General features: G+C 48.5%; 1 protein-coding gene across 7 annotated transcripts in view; it reads right to left on the reverse strand.

The window, feature by feature from the left end:
• ELN (elastin) overlaps nt 1-14980 on the reverse strand; it is a 535722-nt gene that overhangs the window by 88173 nt on the left and 432569 nt on the right. For all 7 annotated transcript variants that reach the window (XM_030186281.1, XM_030186283.1, XM_030186277.1 and 4 more), the window contains 2 exons: nt 7806-7859; nt 297-326 (listed from right to left, as the gene is read on the reverse strand). In XM_030186281.1, the coding sequence (XP_030042141.1) occupies nt 297-326; nt 7806-7859 (84 nt within the window). The remainder of the gene's footprint in view (nt 1-296; nt 327-7805; nt 7860-14980) is intronic.

Here is a 14980-nt window from a genome sequence, read left to right on the forward strand (position 1 = left end):
AAGTGCTGTTCCATCATGTAAATGCCTAATCTGCCTGTACTATCTTTGGGTAAGATACTGATGCTAATAAACTATATTACTATATTATTATATCTACTGGATACTGGGCTCCTTTCTAATTGGGGAGGTTGCTACTGCCTAGACTGTGTAACACCGTTATGAGCAGATACCAGGTTGGGGTAATTAAGTATTTAGAGGGGATATGCAATTCTTTCCAGGATAGTAGAAGACCCGTGGCTTCGCTGCCCAAATAGAGATGGCAGACCTAATAAATAAACAAAAACAGATTCACGTACCTCCTGGGAGTCCCCCTACACCAACCCCAACTGCAGGAGAGAAGAGACAAGAAGTGTTAGACCTAGCCCAGCAAAGAATTTAGACAGATATCATTACACATTAAAACAAACAACTGTCCTCCTCCTAAGAGACCCCACTTTTACTCCAATCTTTGTAGTATTATCTGAAGTACATGCTGAGGGTGGGGAGTTCAGCACAGAAACACTTAAGGTACCTAGGTTCCAATGCTGAAAGATCTGGCACTAAAGCCAACAGCACAGAGCTCATAGCCCATCATCACGTGCACGTTGTATTTATTTATTTATTTTATTTATTTATTGTGAACATTTATATCCCACATATTCCCACCAATATGTGGCGTACAATGTTAGGAGAAAGTACAACACAATAACAGTAGTGCAAAGCGGAAGAGAGAAAAGAGAAAAAAAAATGAATGTGTGTGCTAGGATAAGGCAGAGCTGGCCTAAAGTGAATGATACATACCTGTAGCAGGTGTTCTCCGAGGACAGCAGGCTGATTGTTCTCACGACTGGGTGACGTCCGCGGCAGCCCCCATCAACCGGAAGAAGCTTCGCGGGCGGTCCACACGCAGGGCACGCCCACCGCGCATGCGCGGCCGTCTTCCCGCCCGTGCGTGACCGTTCCCGCCAGTTGAATGACAAGCAAGAAAAGATAAACGCAACTCCAAAGGGGAGGAGGGAGGGTAGGTGAGAACAATCAGCCTGCTGTCCTCGGAGAACACCTGCTACAGGTATGTATCATTCACTTTCTCCGAGGACAAGCAGGCTGCTTGTTCTCACGACTGGGGTATCCCTAGCTCTCAGGCTCACTCAAAACAAGAACCCAGGTCAATTTAACCTCGCAACGGCGAGGGAACAACAGAAAATTGACCTACGAAGAACAACTAACTGAGAGTGCAGCCTGACCAGAATAAATGCGGGTCCTGGAGGGTGGAGTTGGATTTACACCCCAAACAGATTCTGCAGCACCGACTGCCCGAACCGACTGTCGCGTCGGGTATCCTGCTGGAGGCAGTAATGTGATGTGAATGTGTGGACAGATGACCACGTCGCAGCCTTGCAAATCTCTTCAATAGTGGCTGACTTCAAGTGGGCCACTGACGCTGCCATGGCTCTAACACTATGAGCCGTGACATGACCCTCAAGAGCCAGCCCAGCCTGGGCGTAAGTGAAGGAAATGCAATCTGCTAGCCAATTGGAGATGGTGCGTTTCCCGACAGCGACCCCTAGCCTGTTAGGGTCGAAAGAAACAAACAATTGGGCGGACTGTCTGTGGGGCTGTGTCCGCTCCAAGTAGAAGGCCAATGCTCTCTTGCAGTCCAATGTGTGCAACTGACGTTCAGCAGGGCGGGTATGCGGCCTGGGGAAGAATGTTGGCAAGACAATTGACTGGTTAAGATGGAACTCCGACACCACCTTCGGCAGGAACTTTGGGTGGGTGCGGAGCACTACTCTGTTGTGATGAAATTTGGTAAATGGAGCATGAGCTACCAGGGCTTGAAGCTCACTGACCCTACGAGCTGAAGTAACTGCCACCAAGAAAATGACCTTCCAGGTCAAGTACTTCAGATGGCAGGTATTCAGTGGCTCAAAAGGAGGTTTCATCAGCTGGGTGAGGACGACGTTGAGATCCCATGACACTACAGGAGGCTTGATAGGGGGCTTTGACAGCAGCAAGCCTCTCATGAATCGAACGACTAAAGGCTCTCCAGAGATGGCTTTACCTTCCACACGATGATGGTAAGCACTAATCGCAATAAGGTGATTCCTTACTGAGGTGGTCTTGAGGCCAGCCTCTGATAAGTGCAGAAGGTATTCAAGCAGATTCTGTGCAGGGCAAGAACAGGGTTCTCACACCAAACGACAAACCTCCTCCACTTGAAAAAGTAACTCTTTTTAGTGGAATCCTTCCTAGAGGCAAGCAAGACACGGGAGACACCCTCCGACAGACCCAACGCAGCGAAATCTACGCCCTCAACATCCAGGCCGTGAGAGCCAGAGACTGAAGGTTGGGGTGCAGCAACGCTCCGTCGTTCTGCGAAATGAGAGTCGGAAAACACTCCAATCTCCACTGTTCTTCTGAGGACAACTCCAGAAGAAGAGGGAACCAGATCTGACGGGGCCAAAAGGGCGCGGTCTTGCTTGAGCTTCAGTAAGGTCTTCCCCACCAAAGGTATGGGAGGATAAGCATACAGGAGGCCGGTCCCCCAATGAAGGAGAAAGGCATCCGACGCTAGCCTGCCGTGTGCCTGAAGTCTGGAACAGAACAGAGGCAGCTTGTGGTTGGTCTGAGAGGCGAAAAGGTCCACCGAGGGGGTGCCCCACTCTCGGAAGATCTTGCGTACCACTCTGGAATGAAGCGACCACTCGTGTGGTTGCATGACTCTGCTCAGTCTGTCGGCCAGACTGTTGTTTACACCTGCCAGGTATGTGGCTTGGAGGAGCATGCCGAACTGGCAAGCCCAACGCCACATCCCGACGGCTTCCTGACACAAGGGGTGAGATCCGGTGCCCCCCTGCTTGTTGGTGTAATACATTGCACCTGATTGTCTGTCCGAATTTGGATAATTTGGCAGGACAGCCGATCTCTGAAAGCCTTTAGTGCGTTCCAGATCGCTCGGAGCTCCAGGAGGTTGATCTGCAGATCCTTTTCCTGGAGGGACCACAGACCCTGGGTGTGAAGCCCATCGACATGAGCTCCCCAACCCAGGCGAGATGCATCCGTCGTCAGCACTTTCGTGGGCTGTGGAATTTGGAATGGACGTCCCAGGGTCAAATTGGTCCGAATGGTCCACCAGAGCAGTGAAGTGTGGCAACTGGTGGAGAGGCGGATGACATCTTTTAGATTCCCGGTGGCCTGGAACCACTGGGAAGCTAGGGTTCATTGAGCAGATCTCATGTGAAGACGAGCCATGGGAGTCACATGAACTGTGGAGGCCATATGACCCAGAAGTCTCAACATCTGCCGAGCTGTAACCTGCTGAGACGCTCTGGTCTGCGAAGCCAGGGACAGGAGGTTGTTGGCCCTCGCTTCGGGAAGGAAGGCCTGAGCCGTCTGGGTATTCAGCAGAGCTCCTATGAATTCCAGAGACTGGGTTGGCTGGAGATGGGACTTTGGGTAATTTATTACAAACTCCAGCAGCTCCAGGAGGTGAATAGTGCACTGCATGGACCGGAGAGCTCCTGCCTCCGAGGTGTTCTTGACCAGCCAATCGTCGAGATATGGGAACACGTGCACTCCCAGCTTGCGGAGATACGCCGCTACCACCACGAGGCACTTTGTAAACACCCGTGGGGCAGAGGCGAGCCCAAAGGGCAGCACACAATACTGAAAGTGCCGTGCGCCCAGGCGGAATCTGAGATACTGTCTGTGAGCTGGCAGTATCGGGATGTGAGTGTATGCATCCTTTAAATCCAGGGAACATAGCCAATCGTTTTTCTGAATCATTGGCAGAAGGGTGCCCAAGGAAAGCATCCTGAACTTTTCTTTGACCAGGAATTTGTTCAGGCCTCTCAGGTCTAGGATGGGACGCATCCCCCCTGTTTTCTTTTCCACAAGGAAGTACCTGGAATAGAATCCCTGCCCTTCTTGCCCGGGTGGTATGGGCTTGACCGCATTGGCGCTGAGAAGGGCGGAGAGTTCCTCTGCAAGTACCTGCTTGTGATGGGAGCTGAAGGATTGAGCTCCCGGAGGACAATTTGGTGGAAGGGAGGCCAAATTTAGGGCGTATCCGCACCGCACTATTTGGAGAGCCCACTGGTCGGAGGTTATGAGAGGCCACCTTTGGTGAAAAAATTTTAACCTCCCTCCGACCGGTAGATCGTCCGGCACGGACACTTTGAGGGCGGCTATGTTCTCGTGGATCCGGTCAAAAGCCCGTCCCCGGCTTTTGCTGTGGAGGCGCAGGGGGCTGCTTAGGCGCACGCTGTTGACGAGAACGAGCGCGCTGGGGCTGTCCCTGTGCCTGTCGAGGCCTTCGGGCCGGCTGGGTGTACCTATGCTTGGTAAAAGCATAGGGCGCAGCCTGCCGGGCCCGGGAAAAACGTCCACCTGCTGAGGTGGATGCTGAAGGCGCCCGGTGGGAGAGCTTGTCGAGGGCGGTTTCCCGCTGATGCAGTTGGTCCACCAGCTGCTCGACCTTCTCGCCAAAAATATTATCCCCCCGGCAAGGGACGTCAGCCAGTCTCTGCTGGGTGCGGTTGTCCAGGTCAGAGGCACGCAGCCATGAGAGCCTGCGCATCACTATACCTTGGGCCGCAGCACGAGACGCCACGTCACAGGTGTCATAGATACCCCTGGACAGGAACTTTCTGCACGCCTTCAGCTGCCTGACCACCTCCTGAAAGGGCCTGGACTGCTCCGGCGGGAGCTTATCAACCAGGTCCGCCAGTTGCTTCACATTGTTCCGCATGTGGATGCTCGTGTAGAGCTGGTAAGACTGGATGCGGGTCACGAGCATGGAAGATTGGTAGGCCTTCCTCCCAAACGAGTCCAGAGTGCGAGACTCCCGCCCCGGGGGCGCCGAGGCGGTATCCCTCGAACTCCGTGCCCTCTTGAGAGCAGAATCCACGACCGCCGAGTCATGGGGCAATTGAGGCCGCATTAACTCTGGGTCCGAGTGGATTCTGTACTGGGACTCTGCTTTCTTGGGGATGGTGGGATTAGATAATGGTCTCATCCAGTTCCGAAGCAGTGTCTCTTTGAGGACATTGTGCAACGGCACCGTGGAGGACTCTCTAGGTGGTGATGGATAGTCGAGGACTGAGCATCTCAGCCCTCGGCTCATCCACAGAGACCACGGGGAAGGGAATGCATATAGACATATCCCTAACAAAGGAGGCAAAGGAGAGGCTCTCAGGGGGCGAGAGTGTCCTCTCTGGTGAAGGCGTGGGGTCGGAGGGAAGGCCCACAGACTCCTCTGAGGAGAAATATCTGGGGTCCTCCTCCTCCCCCCACGAGGCCTCTTCCTCGGTATCGGACATAAGCTCATGTAGCTGAGTCCTCAACCGGGCCCGGCTCGACGTCGAGGCACCGAGGCCTAGGTGTCGTCGAGCGGTGGACTCCCGCGCCGGCAGGGACGAAGCTCCCTCCATCGACGTCGACGGGGACTCCACCTGCGTGGTGGTCAAGACCGGCGCCGCAAGCGGCGTCGGTGTCGAAGGCCTCAGCAGCGGGCTAGAGCTCACCGGCGCCACAGTCAACAGCACCGAGGGCACAAGCACCCCCGGCGCCGGCACAGCCTGGCGCATCAACCCTTCCAGGATCCCCGGAAGGATGGCTCGGAAGCACTCATCCAGGCCCGCTGCCGGGAAAGACGGGGGGGCCGGTAGAGGCGTCGGTGCCGGAAGCTGCTCGGGTCCAGGAGACTGCACCGAAGTGCTAGGACCCTGACGCGTCGGTACCTCCACTACCGAGGGGGACCTCTCCTCTCGACGCTGACGCTGACGCTTACCCGGCGTCGACTACTCTCCGGCGCCGGAGGCCGGGTGCATCGATGGCGACCGATGACGGTGCTTCTTTGGTTTCTTGCGGTGCCTGTCATCGGCGCTAGGTGGTATGGAGGAGGAGGAGGTCGATCCCCCTCGGTCTCGAGGGGCCGGATCAGACAGGGTTCGGTCCCGAGGGCCATGAGCAGAGGGAGTGACCGGGGCCGATTGCCCACGCGGCCTCTCACCCCTACCCTCACCGGAAGACCGGCGGGCCGACGGGACCTGTGCTCCTGGGGTCGATGCCATCGGTGCCGATTTCACGGACATCGATACCGGTACCGAAGAACCGGCCGTCAATATCGATGCTGTCGAGGTCGACGTCGAGGGGCCGGCGCAAGTTCCAAAAATACGGTCCCGAAGAACTTGCCTCGCAACTTGAGTCCGTTTCCGGAGACCTAGACACAAAGTACACGACTTGGTATCGTGCTCCGGCCCGAGGCACTGGAGGCACCAAGCGTGGGTGTCGGTCTGCGAGATAGGCCGGCCGCACCGACCACACTTTTTAAATCCACTCGGGACCTTCGAGGACATCGACGGAAAAATCGCGTCGGTGAAATCAAAGTCGTCAATGGTGGTGGTAAAATCACACCTCGAAAAACAAATCGACCGCGCGGCCACAAGGCCGCAACGCGACGCCCCCGCTAGAAACGAGGGAAAAAAACAGCGCGTTCTCTTTTTTTTTTTTTTTTTAACAAGAGAAGAAAAACCCTTGCGGAACGCGCGACAACAACAACGAAAAAACAAAGAAGGTTCGCGAACAACGCGACGGTTTTCCGGGGCTGACGAAGAGAGAGATGTGCAACACGTCTCTCTCCAGGCGCGGAAAAGAAAAGACTGGCGGGAACGGTCACGCACGGGCGGGAAGACGGACGCGCATGCGCGGTGGGCGTGCCCTGCGTGCGGACCGCCCGCGAAGCTTCTTCCGGTTGATGGGGGCTGCCGCAGACGTCACCCAGTCGTGAGAACAAGCAGCCTGCTTGTCCTCGGAGAACAATTTTGTACGACTATTCAGGTGCCTAAGGCACAGCTTCTGGTGGCGGCGGGCAGCAAAAAGGAGCAGCAGTTAAGGCATAAGTCTTGACAGTTATATTAGCTCAAAAAAACATCAGTGCATACTTTAACCTGCAAAACAAAGGTTAATATTTAAAGGTAGGAGGTCTAGCTAGAATTGATGTAGGATGAATATGATTGTAGAATTTAATTATCACAATTTTGGACTGGGAGTCGATGGGCTAGGGACTTGAAAATTAATTTGGGGGAGGGCATAAGATTGAAGGGCACCCAATGTTCCTGCACTGGCCCTATTTACTTCTAAACCTTGAGGGCTGCAAATGGGTTGAGTTTTCAGGCTACCCCTACTGAATATGCATGAGGATGTGCATGTAAATCTATCAAATACATATTCATTAGGGGTATCCTGAATACTCAATCTGTTTGCAGCCTTCGAAGACTATCAGTAAATGCCACAGCGATAAGTAGAGGGAATCCTTACCTTCCATACCTTGTTACTAGGGGTCGTGTAAGAGAATCTGACATCTCGCACTCTGGTACCTGAAGGTAATGTAAGGAGCTCTCTTTTTTTTCTAGAACTGGAGCCACTTAAAAGGGGTCTTACTTCTCATATTTGGGTACCTGGGAGTCTCAGCTTTTACACTTACAGTACAAGCCTAGAGTGATTCTCTGCACAGTTTTTTGGCTTCTGATTCCAATACCTCCCATTGTGCTCATCCTCATGCTATGCAAGTCCTACGTGGGCTTTGTATACCTGCATGTGTGTGTATGTATATGTGAATGGGCATGTATATGTTGAGATGTGGGTGGTTAGTCAGAAGTGCAGCCAGGTTGAGGGCACGGGGGAGCGGAGACCGGACTGCCAACGGCATCAGCGTGTATTTTAAATTAGGGAGATTGTGTGAAAAATAGGCACCGGCATCGATGGAAGTCCACCTCTATGGTTAGTATGTTTCTAAACACAGAGACAACTTAAACTCTCTTTACCTCCAGGTTTTGGGGGCTTCACTCCAAGACCTCCAACTCCTACGCCAGGCACCCCTATAAAAAATAAAATAATCTGTAAGCAGAGAAGAACAGAAAAAAAGGGCGTACAGGGGATAAAGGAGAATAAATGATGAAATAAGGAAGGGAGTGGAAGGATAAAAAAAAATAGGAATAAGGGAAGTGGAGGAAAGATCAGTGGACAGAAGAGAATAAAACAATGCATCATAACAACACTCTGTAAGCCACATTGAGCCTGCAAAAAGGTGGGATAATGTGGGGTACAAATGCAATAAATAATAATATTAATAATAAAAGAGAAACAAGGTATAGAAAGGGAGTGGAAGCATATAAATAGAAAAGGAATAAGCAGGGAAAAGAGGAAGATAAATGAGAAAACAAGCTATAAAGTGGAAGGATAAGGACTGGACAGGAAAATGGGAGAAGAAAGAGCAGAAGGGAGAAGCGGCAGAAATAAGGGAAGAAGCAGGAACAAGGGGAGAGGAAAAACATGTGGAGGGAGAAAGAATGAGCAGTAAAGGTCAGGAAAAGCAAGTATGAAGAACTGGGAAGAAGCAGCACGAACGAGAAAGTGAATGGAGGAACTATAAGGGAATGAAGCATAAAGAGGAAGGATCAGGACAGAAAAGGATAATATGGAAAAAGGACTGATATAACGTGAAGGAGGCTTTTAAGGATAAGAAATTAAAAAATGAGAATGTTTTTTTTCCCCAGAAATATATGTCACCACCATTTAATTACAAATTTTAACTTTCTAACAAAAGGGAAAATCCTATTTGGGGACTTATTTGGAGGAAGAGAGCTAGATTTCACTTTGAACCAGAGGTATACACAGATATTTGTGGGCAAAATTCCTTATTTTAACCCCGTAGAAAAGCTTAGATAATATTATGAACATAATCATCACTAGAATCATTTTGCCTCTTTTCATTTTCTTCACATTCCCTAGAATCATTTTGCCTCTTTTCATTTTCTTCACATTCCCTCTTTCATTCCCCTGCTAATTTCCCCTTTCTCTCTTTTTTCTCACCTTTCTCTCTGTCCTTATTCTTTTGATTTTCCTTGGTTCTCCCCATCCTATATAATAAAACGCACCTCCAACATTCTGAAGCTGACTGCATGGTTGAGGCATTCCTGCTCTCTGTATCCATCTCCTGAATTGACATCATGTACTTCCGGGTTCGTCACAAGCAGAAGTGACCAACCACACGAGGTTTCTCGGCTTCAGAATGTTGGAGGTGCATTCTATTAAATAGGATTGGTCAGTTCCATGAAGCACAGCCAGAGCTCAGCGTCCTGCACAGTAATGCTCAGACACCAGAGAGAGAGGGGGAGGCCTGACACCAGAGGGAGGGGGGCCTGATACCAGAGAGGGGGGAGGTATCTCTATCACACACACACACACTCTCTCTCTCTCTCACAGTCAATGTCTTTCTCACTCTCACACACTCTATGTCTCACACTGTATCACATTCACTCTCTATGTGTCACACAGTCACTCACACACTCTCTTGGTCTCATACACTCAGTCTCACAGAGAGTCTGTGTCTCACACACACACACACTCTCTCTCTCTCACACACACTGTATCTGTGTGAAACACATTCTCTCTCTCTCACACTGTGTCTCACATACGCACTTGCACACACTCTCATTCTCACACACACACTCTCTCTCTCACAGACACACTCGCACCCAGACTCACTCTCTCTCTCACACACACACACTCGCACATTCACTCTCTCTCACACACACAATCACTCTCACATACACTCTCTCAAACAAACACACTCCAAGGAAAACCTTGCTAGCGCCCGTTTCATTTGGGTCAGAAACGGGCCTTTTTTACTAGCAAGTACATAAGTACATAAGTATTGCCATACTGGGAAAGACCAAAGGTCCATCAAGCCCAGCATCCTGTTTCCAACAGTGGCCAATCCAGGTCACAAACACCTGACAAGATCCCAAAAAAGTACAAAACATTTTATACTGCTTAGCCAAGAAATAGTGGATTTTCACCAAGTCCATTCAATAATGGTCTATGGACTTTTCCATTAGGAAGCCGTCCAAACCTTTTTTAAACTCCGCTAAGCTAACCGCCTTTACCACATTCTCTGGCAACGAATTCCAGAGTTTAATTACACGTTGAGTGAAGAAACATTTTCTCTGATTCGTTTTAAATTTACTACATTGTAGCTTCATTGCATGCCCCCTAGTCCTAGTATTTTTGGAAAGCGTAAACAGACGCTTCACATCTACCCGTTCCACTCCACTCATTATTTTATAGACCTCTATCATATCTCCCCTCAGCCGCCTTTTCTCCAAGTTGAAGAGCCGTAGCTGCTTTAGCCTTTCCTTATAGGGAAGTCGTCCCATCCCCTTTAACATTTTTGTCGCCCTTCTCTGCACCTTTTCTAATTCCACTATATCTTTTTTGAGATGCGGCGACCAGAATTGAACACAATATTCGAGATGCGGTCGCACCATGGGGCAATACAAAGGCATTATAACATCCTCATTTTTGTTTTCCATTCCTTTCCTAATAATACCTAACATTCTAATTGCTTTCTTAGCTGCAGCAGCAGACTGAGCAGAAGGTTTCAACGTATCATCAACGACAACACCTAGATCCCTCTCTTGGTCTATGACTCCTAACATGGAACCCTGCATGACGTAGCTACAATTCGGGTTCCTCCTTCCCACATGCATCACTCCACACCCGCCCACACCAAACGCCATCCGCCACTTAGATGCCCCTTCTTTCTCTTTCTTTGAGGAAACATTGTGCTTTATTTTAAATGTAAACCACATTGAAGCCAGCCCCTTGCGTACACAGTTTATCAAGCCTATGTAATAAATAAATAAACTTATGGGAACTTGGACCTGCATATGGATCTACCAATCCATAATGCAGCTAAGTCTGCGAGATCCTACCTTACCCTCCACTTCCCTAGATGCCAAGGCCTTAAATAAAAATCTACATATGCTACCAGCTTCTCATACGTCTGCACCAAACTCTGGAACACACTACCAAAAGACCTAAAACTCATGGACAATTACCTAACCTTACAAAAACACCCAAAAACCCACTTATTCAGAAAATTCCTTCCCGATGACCCAATGTAGCCAAGCGGATCACCAGCAAACACTATAAAACTACGACAATGGACAGAAGTGAACTAGGCTTCCGTCATCCTAAACAACCATGAAACACTCAACCTGTCTACCTTGAGGCAACTTCAAAACTTAATTGTTGTCAAATTCAAGACAACTGTAAACCTCACTGTTCTGTATATCTTGCAAAAAATTTACTCTGGACAACTGTAAGCCATATTGAACCTAACATTAGGTTGGAAAATGTGGGATACAAATGCAGAAATAAATTAATAAAATAAATATCCTTAATGGCAGATTTATTATCAGTTCTGCAGGGTCATAGGGTCATTGATAGGCTGTAACAGAGCTAGACATCAAAGAGATTAAAAGTAAACACCTGTACCCTTCACCCCACCCCAAAATGTTCACTATTGTCCCCAGATGTGCAGAGTAAAGCAAGGAACCTTGGAAAAGTCAATGCCACCGAAATAGATGAGCAGTTTCCTGATGCCTCTACAGGACATTGAACAAGCAGTAAATAATGTAAATGAAGTTTCTAGACAGCACCAAGGGGACAGCTAACCAGTAGACCAGGAATTTAAGCAGTACCACTGGAGGGTTTGGACTTGCTAGACACCTTTCTCTAATAGGCGCTACCTTACCATTCAAGATGTAGTACTTCTAATTACCAGTCTGAGCACATGAGCACGCAATGCTCAGAGATGTCCCTAACCAGAATTACAAGCACCTGCCGTACTGAGTAAGAACCAGTACTGTGTAGTATCTCAGCCACAACTAAGATTCACTCCTAAGACAGCAGGCTGCTTGTATCCCATATTCTAGCTTCATCGCTGAGCTACCCTTCTCCCAAGATGACAGACTGAAACCCGTTGTGGGACTGAGGTGTTTTTGTGCATTCGGTAAGGCTGCGAGACATTGGCTTGGAGTCCAGGAGGGATAAGAGACTTGTCACAGTGAGGAAGCTGAGGACTCATCGGTGTGCATCTCACAATTCAGGTAAAAGACAGTTTTTTCCTTCCTACAGTCCAAGGGTAGACAGAAAGTTATTGCTAAGTTTTCAAGAGTAATTCAGGACCCTTGGTGCGTGGTTACTTTAGACTACTCGTGTTTGTTTTATTAGAAATAATTACTAGTTGTGTTGCTATAACTACCTGCCACAGATTGTCAGGGCCAGTTTTATACAGGCTGGGGCTCAGGACAGAAATTAAGGATGGAGCCTTCTCCCCCAATCTCCTTATCCAACACTGCTGCCACATATGAAAAAACTTTAAATTACTTCACACACAAAACCCAGACAGGCCTTCACCAAACACAGAACAAGGGATCAGAAATTAGAAAAATGGAAATATGAACAACAAAATTGAAACATGGCAAGTACTATAACACTAAAGAAATAAAAACATATAGTAATATAGTAAATGACGGCAGATAAAGACCTGTACGGTCCATCCAGTCTGCCCAACAAAAATGAACTTCCTTTTTGTATTGAACACAATTGGTAGCATCACTACTGGAGACCTGTGTCCCCCCTACATTGGGCTCAGACCCCCCCCCCAAAAATTAGCCATCACCCTTGTTGTGGCTGGCAGGGATTCCTATCCTCCTGCCCTCCCCCACCCCCATGGTCAACCATCTCTTCCTCTCCCCCCCCTCCATGGTCCAACATGGCTCCTTCTCTCTTTCCTGCTGTTGTTGTTCCCCTCCCACCCTATCCCATATAAGCCAGCATCTCTCCCTACCTCCTCCCCTCCCATTGTTCAACACATACCTCTCCTTCCCTTCCTTCCCTGTGTCCAACATCTTTCTCTTTCTTCCCAACTGCCCTACCATCTAGCATCTTCCCCTCCATCCCCACCACTCCCGAGTCCACTCTTCCTTCCCTCCACCCATTGCCATCTCGCTCTCCTCCTCCCCTGTTCCCATGCTCATCATTTATTCCTCCACCCTCCCCTCCCCTGGGCTGCTTTTTACTAGGGTTACCAGTAAAATAATACTTCTTAACGATAGCCCACATTGACAAATTCCCCTCTTAATTACAGAAAAAAGAAATATCTCTAGAAATCAAAATCACTGCTGTATGTAATAAAAGTGAGCCAAGTATAGGACAATCAAACCGGTGACATCACAATATCAGCTCTGGTTACCACAGACTGAAGCTCTTCACATAAGGGGGAAAGTTAGTTGTTAAGATGTGTTATTGTACCTCTAACTTGTGCTATTTTAGCACAAGTCCCATTTTATGCAAGAAGACCTATGCCCAGATGCTCAGAACTCTGGCACTACACTGAATAGCGCTGGGAAAATACCCCTGCAACACAGCTCCCTAATGCTCAATGCTAATAACATGCAAATTTAGGTGCATTGTTAGCGCTGAGCATTAGGGAATCCAGGGGGATGATGGTGCCTGCCTGGCACATGCACTCAAGTATTGTGCATTAGGTATAGCCCTTGAGCGTATGCCCAGGGTGCCAGAGGGGAGATGAGGAAGAAAACATGCTGATTTGTTGATGAGAGCTGCTCACTTTCACACCAGTGTGACTGAGCCTGCAGCACCCTCCACACAGACAGCTGTTGAGTGTTTGTGTTGGGCTGAGGTGTCTAAGGCAACTGTGTGAGGGATAGGATGTCCAGTGCACAGGCAAAAAGCGAATAGCAGACGGGGAGGGGGGGGGGACAACAATGGGTATGAGGTGAATGCAGCACAGGATTCAGGAAACATTATTTCTCCACATTCCCCTGCCTCCATGCACTTGCTTCTCCTTCCTGGGACACCCTAGTGCCAGCTCTGAATTGGCGTAGGGTTTTCAGCAGCAAGAGTGCCCTTGTTTGGCGTGCTTGCTGCTGAGCATTGCGGAGGAATAGAGAATTAGCTCATCAGCATGCATTTGCATACATGTTGCTATATCCATCGGCACACTTGCTATTCCCCCAGTTGGGGGCCTTCAAGCATGAGTCGGAAAACTCGGTATTAGTCTGGCACTAATGGCCCCTAGTGCCCGCATTTGCTTCTGATCATCGGGGCCCTAGATACTAATTACTGGGGTTAACAGTAAATTAACCCAGTAGTCCACGTTAGTAACTTCCCCCCTTAATTAAAGAAAAAATAAATGTCTCTAGAAATCAAAAACACTGCTATATGTAATAAAAGTGAACCAAATATAGGGCAATTGAGCCACTGTGACATCACTGAAGAGGTTGCTCTTAGGCATTGGTGGAATGAGGCATTATGACATCACAATATCAACTCTCATTACCAAAGACTGAAACTCTTCAAACTAAGGGAGGAAGTTATCAATGTGGGCTACTGTAGATGGATTATTTTATCACTAATTCGTGCTGTTTTAGCACAGGTCCTAATTTATGCAGTGAGATGTAGTTATTAATAGCTTGGGTAAACAGTAAAATAAAACATCTTAACAGTAGCCACATTGATAAGTTCCCCATGAACTAGGTGAAGAATCTACTTTACGTAACAAAGAATGAGATTATACTAAGAATAACATTAAAAAAAATTCATTAGGGGGTACAACAAGCATCCAGCTAGGAAATCAATTTCTGAGCCTGCAAATCACATCTAACAATACAATACAATACAGTGCAGCAAAGAGAAACTGGCCCTTTTGTGACATAAATTATCTCTTGCTGCCCTGGGACTAATAGGTCTTGTCATTTTATCTACTGTATTTGGGTGTGTTCAACCTGCTTGTTGTGGACGCTGTCTTACTGCCTTGAAGTTGGATGTGCATTCTGGAAATGGCCACACGGTGGCAGTATCCTATCATTATCAGTATCACAAGGGAGAACTATCCTGAATAAATTTCCTGGAAAGAAATAGTGACACATATTTGTAGTGAAGGTCTTTCATATATGTGCTGACTGCAGTTTGACTATATCACAGTCACAGAGAGGTGTATTTTCAAAGCACTTACAAAGTTACGTGGAGGGGCATTTTCCAGAGGGTTTCAGAGCTTAACTATTTGTTGAGTGAAAAAATATTTCCTCCTATTTGTTTTAAAAGTATTTCCATGTAACTTCCTTGA

This window comes from Microcaecilia unicolor, chromosome 13 (genome assembly GCF_901765095.1).
Source record: "Microcaecilia unicolor chromosome 13, aMicUni1.1, whole genome shotgun sequence".
NCBI lineage: Eukaryota > Metazoa > Chordata > Amphibia > Gymnophiona > Siphonopidae > Microcaecilia > Microcaecilia unicolor.